The sequence below is a fragment of the Triticum dicoccoides genome, chromosome 3B (genome assembly GCF_002162155.2).
Source record: "Triticum dicoccoides isolate Atlit2015 ecotype Zavitan chromosome 3B, WEW_v2.0, whole genome shotgun sequence".
In the NCBI taxonomy this organism is placed as follows: Eukaryota; Viridiplantae; Streptophyta; class Magnoliopsida; order Poales; family Poaceae; genus Triticum; species Triticum dicoccoides.
This window is the reverse complement of record NC_041385.1, coordinates 863,725,006-863,731,677: the sequence shown is the minus strand read 5'-3', so window position 1 is coordinate 863,731,677 and position 6,672 is coordinate 863,725,006. Positions and strand designations below refer to the sequence as shown.

The 6,672-nt window shown below is 44.3% G+C and overlaps 1 protein-coding gene and 1 long non-coding RNA gene across 2 annotated transcripts; both read right to left on the bottom strand.

The window, feature by feature from the left end:
- Positions 1 to 2,807: 2,807 nt before the first annotated feature.
- On the bottom strand, positions 2,808 to 4,195 carry LOC119282771. Its single transcript, XR_005138864.1, has 6 exons — positions 3,969 to 4,195; positions 3,775 to 3,870; positions 3,604 to 3,687; positions 3,228 to 3,491; positions 3,084 to 3,134; positions 2,808 to 3,000 (listed from the first exon to the last, which is right to left on the bottom strand). It is a non-coding gene; the product is annotated as an uncharacterized LOC119282771 (long non-coding RNA).
- Positions 4,196 to 4,738: 543 nt separating this feature from the next.
- Positions 4,739 to 6,073, bottom strand: LOC119280371. Its single transcript, XM_037561240.1, has 3 exons — positions 5,645 to 6,073; positions 5,272 to 5,430; positions 4,739 to 4,792 (listed from the first exon to the last, which is right to left on the bottom strand). The coding sequence occupies exons 1-3, from the start codon at positions 5,942 to 5,944 to the stop codon at positions 4,739 to 4,741; spliced, it is 513 nt and encodes a 170-aa protein (XP_037417137.1). The 5' UTR covers positions 5,945 to 6,073.
- Between the last annotated feature and the right edge of the window lie 599 nt (positions 6,074 to 6,672).

The following is a 6,672-nucleotide window of genomic DNA, read 5'->3' as shown; positions in this document are numbered from 1 at the left end:
ATATCAACATGATTATTTCAAGTTCTATCAATCGCCCAACAGTAATTTTTTCACCCACCATTTGCTATTTTTCTCGAGAGAAGCCACTAGTGAAACCTACGCCCCCGGGTCTTCTTTCTCATATATTTGTCTTGCGATCTACTTTTTCATTGCGTTTATTTTCAGATCTATTAAACCAAAAAAACACAAAAATACCTTGTTGCAATTTATTTGTTCCGCGATCTATCTATCCCATCTACAAATTTACCTCACGTTCTTTGCCTATCTTGAGGCACCGTACCCCAAAATGGATTGACAACCCCTTTAACACGCCGGGTTGCGAAGTGTTGTTCTTTGTGTGCAGAGCCTGTTTACATTGTGTTGCTTGTTTCTCCTACTAGTTCGATAACCTTGGTTTCATATCTGAGGGAAATACCTACCACCGCTGTGCTGCATCATCCCTTCCTCTTTGGGGAAATACCGATGTAGCTACAAGCAACACCACGCCTCCCCGGGTGCCCGTACCGCCGAGGACTCCTCGGGTGCCCCCGTCGCTAAGGCCCCCTTGGGCGCCCCCGTCGTTGCGGCCCCCTCGGCTGCCCCCGTCGCCGCAGCCCATTTGGCCGTTCCCGCCGCCGCTGCCTCTAGTGCCATCGCGAGTGACCCCTTGGAGCCTCCGGAGACCGGCTCTACTTCCTCCTCACCGGTCCCCCTCTCGGCTCCGCCAACTACGGCCGCACCTCTCACCGGCGTGGTCACTCGAGCTCGGACTGGGACGTTTCGTCCAAGCAAGCGCTACACCTCCGACGAGTACGCGTGTGTTGCGTCTACCTCGGCCCCGTCCCTGCTCCCCACCTCCGCCCGCGCAGCCCTTCGGGATCCGAACTGGCTTGTTGCGATGCATGAGGAGTTCGACGGCCTGTAGCACAACTGTACATGGCAGCTTGTCCCGTGGCCTCCCCGCGCCAATGTCATAACTGGCAAGTGGGTCTTCCGCCACAAGACTCGCCCTGACTATTCTCTTTAGAGCTACAAGGCGCATTGGGTGGTGCCCGACTTCCGCCAGCACGCAGGCGTGGACTTCACCGACACGTTCGCCCCGGTTGTCAAACCGGGCAGAATTCGCGCTGTCCTCCAGCTTGCTGTCTCTCGCGCCTCGCCAGTTCAGCAGCTCGATGCGTCCAATGCTTTCTTGCATGGCCATCTCGACGAGCATGTGTTTTGTCAGCAGCCTGCCTTCAGCAGGGCTTCCTTCAGCAGCAGGGGTTCCGGTCCACACGGTGCGATGCCTCCCTATTTGTTTAGCACCAGGGCGCCACCACCGTGTACCTCCTCCTATACGTCGATGACATCATCCTGACTGCATCCTTGCCAGCGCTACTTTAGCACGTCACAGCTCGCCTCCGCACCGAGTTCGCCCTAAAGGACATGGGGGCTCTCCACTACTTCCTCGGCATCGAGGGCGTCCGCCGTGCCACTGGTTTCTTTCTGCACCAGCAGAAGTATGCCTACGATCTTCCGGAGAGAGCCGGCATGCTTAACTGCCAGCCTACTACCACACCTGTCGTTACGAAGGATAAGGTGTCCGCCGTCGAGGGCTCTCCGGCGTCCAATGCTCCCTTCTACCGCTCCATTGTCGGTGCTCTTCAGTACCTTACACTGATGTCAGAATATTCAGTATGTTGTCCACCAGGTGTGCCTCCACATGCATGCTCCTGTGACACTCATTTGGCTCTAGTGAAACATATTCTTTGGTATATACGTGGCACCACAACTATGGGGCTCACCCTGACGGCATCGCCTGACACCAGCCTTGTCGCCTACTCCGACGCCGACTGGGTTGGGTGTCCTAACACTCGGCGCTCCACTTCCGGATATTGCGTCTACCTCGGGGCCTCTCTGATTTCGTGGTTGTCTAAACGACAACCCACGGTCTCACGATCGAGCGCCGAGCCAAACCAAACCTGATATCTTTGTATTTCTCTTCGAATTATCGGTTTGGTCCAGGAATCGTGCGGCCAAAATAAATGCTAATCAACGGTTTGCTAGACGGCTCGTTTTTCCATAAGATCAGCCGGCTGATGCCTAGCAGCAACCTTAGTAAATATAAGATTTCTTGAATGTAAAAATTCTGAATGCTTGAGTTTCAATGTTTGAAGTAGATTTTCTCAAACTTTTGAATCCCAAATGTTGGGTGCAGATTTGCCTTGATGTTTTGAACATGAATTTCTGAATGTTGCCAAAAATGGAGAACAATCAATGTTTGACTTTTTCTGAATGGAAAAGTTTTACCTGAAAATTAACATGTCAGTAGTACTTCCTCCGCTCCATACTGTAGCGCATATATATTTTTTGAAAAACAAACTTTGCATACGTTGACCAAATTCATAAAAAAAACTATTTATATGTAGAATACCAAATATATGAAATACGAAAATACATCTTGTAATGAATCTATTGATATATTTGGCATTCTAGATGTAAATGTTTTTTACCACAAACTTCATCAATGTTTGTGAGGATTGACTTAAAAGAAATCTATACTACATTATAGAACAGAGGGAGTAGCATTTATATGAACACATGATAAATTTCAGTATTTTGAAAAACTAAAAAAATCATCTTTATGATATGCTTTTTAATTAGGAAACATTGGATTAAACCTGTTCCTAAATAACCACATGTCATAATTCCTTAATACAAACCCAATCAATGTATTTAATTATCAAGCAAGATCTAGGGACACATATTAAACTACGTACAAATAAGAGCAATTTCCTCCAAAGGAACGAAATTAAATCACATGAACATGCATCTCCATATACATAGGCGTTTAACCATAGATGCAGTAGCTACCCTGGAATATTACAGTTTATTTTCTGAAACTTATTCCAAATGACCACCACGCCAACAAGCAACAAACAACTACGCGAATATCTTGGCCTTGGGAATCAATCCTATGGTTTCTGCAATCTTGAGCTTCTTTCTGGCATACTGCACATATGTCTTTGGCAGGTCACACTGAAATTGGACAGAATGAGCTATTAGGTACAGAACCTCATGGACATAATGAGCTATTACCTCTCAATATCAATACATAATACCTTGAACCTAACTTCCCAGGAAATTAACTCAAGAGCTATCGAATCCGGAACCTATACACACAAATTAGGAGTGACATCTGATGTAAAGTTACGGTCTACATAAGAGATCACAATGTATGGGAAACCACACCACAGTGTACTTACTTCCTTACTGATACCCTGCGTGCACTGCCGAAACTACAAGGAAAGATGATTGAAGCAGTTTGCAACGTAAGAGGTATACTAATTGTCCAATGAAAACACAAAGCGGAAGTGTAAGAAAGGAAAAGAAAAAAAAACTACTAGTTCCTGCAGGTTCAAACCACCAGTGTACCTCAACTCGTTGTTCAAATTACGTTTGCGTAATGGATACCGATTTTCATCATAAACATGCTCCAGCGCATCACTGAAACACATCTGTACATTGTCCTACGAAGGAGAAAGCAAGATCACCAAGAATAAATAGGGTTACAAAGCATTGACATATCATATATCAATAAAATAACACTGTTCTTACTTATGAAGTAGAATGCGGACCGACCTGATCATGACCATTAACCAGTTTCCAGATCTCAGAAAATAAACAAGCAAGATCTTTCACTAAGTGTGTGCTCTGTATATACTCCTGAATTTAATCGAAAGACTTCAGTTGTTAAATAAAACATTAACCGGAACTGGTCATCTAAATAGGCAAGGGACAAATGAATAGTACCTCGATGCCATGATATGCTAGCCTCAGATCAATGTTCGGGAACCTAGCAGCAATCCTAATTGCTTGGCACAAAGATCTATTACGGAAGCCAGGCCCCTACATAGTACAACAGAGAAGTTATTGCCATGCTACTGCACACACATATATAGAAATTAGTTGTCATCATATGGTTTTGTGTGGTAATATAAGTAGACCTGAATATAGCCTTTGAGAACATCATCTTCAAACCACTGTCAAGAGACCAAATGGTTGTTAGTTCCGAATAAAATAAAATAAAACTGAGCAGAGTTTTAAACTTGGAGCAGCTTATTGTTGCACCACGCAAACCTTAAGATTCTACACAATCGATTCCCTGTACTGCAGATAATCTTTGTTAGCTTCTGGGGTATTGTAGAACTCTCGGTATTCACTCCAACTTACATACTCGTGGCCACCCTGCACGATAAAAGAAGAGAAGCAACATATAACGGCTATTCTGAGAATGACATTCGGTCAGGCTATGCCAAATAGTGGCGGCTCTCAAAATAAGCTATAGCTGCACTATAGCCAGTGTTTTGAAAACTTTATTGGACAATTATACAGCGGCAAGTACAATTTAGAGGCACCTCGCTCAATCTGCTTGCTATACCGAGGCGGTATCTTTATGCAGTGGATATTAGGGCGTGGAATAATACTCTTAAGGAATATTTTTGTGCAGCTATTATTGATTCGAGTACTTGCGCACTTTAAGAAATCCCAAAAAGAAATACACGTGGTACTGGAACCAAGGAAAAAATAGTCTGCTGTAACAAAATAGTGCTGACCTTAAAATATGCTAGTACCATGCTATATTTGTGATCTAGAAAAGTATTATATTTGTTTACAGAGGGAGTATTATTGAGACATCATACGCTGATTTATTTAGTGAGGCATTTCTCAACACGCTATAGTGTGCTATTAGCGGCGCCATAGCGCGCCATCTTTTTCAGTGACCGGAATATGTCAAAGTATATGGGTACTTGGAAAATCCGGCAGAAACCTGTTTACACATACAAAAAACGAGATAGTACGCGTATTTTCGGAGCAGCCTGTATGAGGACCATTTGTTTTATTTTGGTTTTAAAGAAACTTGCTGCTTGCAGAAAATGCATCAGTAATTCACTATATGAAACAATCTGTATTTCATTTTAATTGAAATGTCCTTTTCTTCTATGGAGCACATTATGATATTTTCCACAATTTCTTGCAAGCACACATTTTTAAACTGTGCTTTATCTCCGCAGGATGTGACAATCATTTTTGCATTTCGCCAAGAAGCTCTGGCCCTAGAACTTGGAGGTTACTCGCATAAATTCGTGCTAAAAAGAATAGGAAATGCATCCATATTCCCATGAAACAAAAAATTGCTGCCACCCATTCAAAGTTAAAGAGAAGGAGGAACTGGTTACCAGCTGCATGAGCACACAGATGACATGTAGATGCATTACTAAGCTGAAAGTAATTGATACACATGCTTACTTCATTACGAAGGACCAGCCGCTGATAGTCACTCAATGACGCAAGTAAACAGAGGTCCGAGTCAAAATACCAGTCCAAGGCTTCATCTTTGATGTAACGAGAGAGGTAAGTATTCTCCAAGATAAGCTCTGGGGGGTATATGCGCTTTCCCTTCAGTAACTGCAGAGGAAGAAAAATGATTAAGCTAAATGATCACTGATTTAAATATTCTGAGCAATACCTTCCTAAATGAAATCAATGTACAATCATTCGATATAACGGATTTTAAGGGCTACGCTATTTCGCCATAGCATGCTGTTTTTTTTTTATTATTGTAGATGATTGGTAGATAGATAGATACAAAAATAGGAGGTAGCATTGCTGTGTGACTAACCAGGCAAGCTTTGATGCGATAACGTGCATGATTTCCACGGAGCCTGTCAACCTCCTCTTCATCCAATTGAGTCTCGGTGTCAATTTGAGGTGTGCGAGACTTGAGCACTTTATATGCTCTCGAGAATTCTTCACGGATGATATCATCCAGCACTTCATAATCTCTAACTCGTCCATTGACATCTGGTCCGCTCAAGAATACATAATCTCTAATTGGTTCCTTGACATCTGGTCCGCATAAGAATTCATAATCTCTAACCTTGTATTCGGTCTGGTAGCGGCAGTTGGGCGAAGGTCTCATGGTCTGCACTCGTGCCCCGGAAGTCGTGGTGCTCCGATCCGATACGACAAGCGATCCAGAGAACGATTCGCCTCCTTCACCAGTCACCACGGCGTCGGCAGAGGATCGTTGGCGATGGGGTTTGTTGTGGCGGCGGCGCCTCTTCTTTCAGATCATGCAGCGGCATACCCAGGGTTGGATGTACAGAGCATCGTGTAACTTTTTGCGGGCTGGGCGGCTATTAATGTAGGCCCATTCCCTTTAGAGTTTTTTTTTTTTGGTTTGAGTTTTTTGTCAAATAAAGAATACATGCTAGCAAAAAAAAAAGGCCCATGCTAGGGTTAGTTGCAGATGTGTTGAATTGACGGTCTGCATTTGACCACTACTAGGCCCCCAAAGGCTGTAGGCTTGTAGCTCGCCCCGACCTGTTGGCCGCCACTCTCCATCATGCCGATTGCGACCCCACAGTTCTCTCCATCCTCGCTTTACACTTCACCGCCCACAGCTACACAATAGATTCTCGCCGCCATAGGTCATAACATGCCACCCCCAACATCTTGTGGTGCTCGTTAACACGCTTATAGCACAGCCATGAATGGTGCGAGCAAATTTCATCGCCGTTCATACCCAAGAAGGACGACGATTGCACCAAAACATCATGATCGCCATCGTTGTGGGTCGTAGCTAAGACATGAATGTTGAAGCTTTCTAGATTGCGGGTTGCAGCGTTTCGTCATCATCCATAGCTT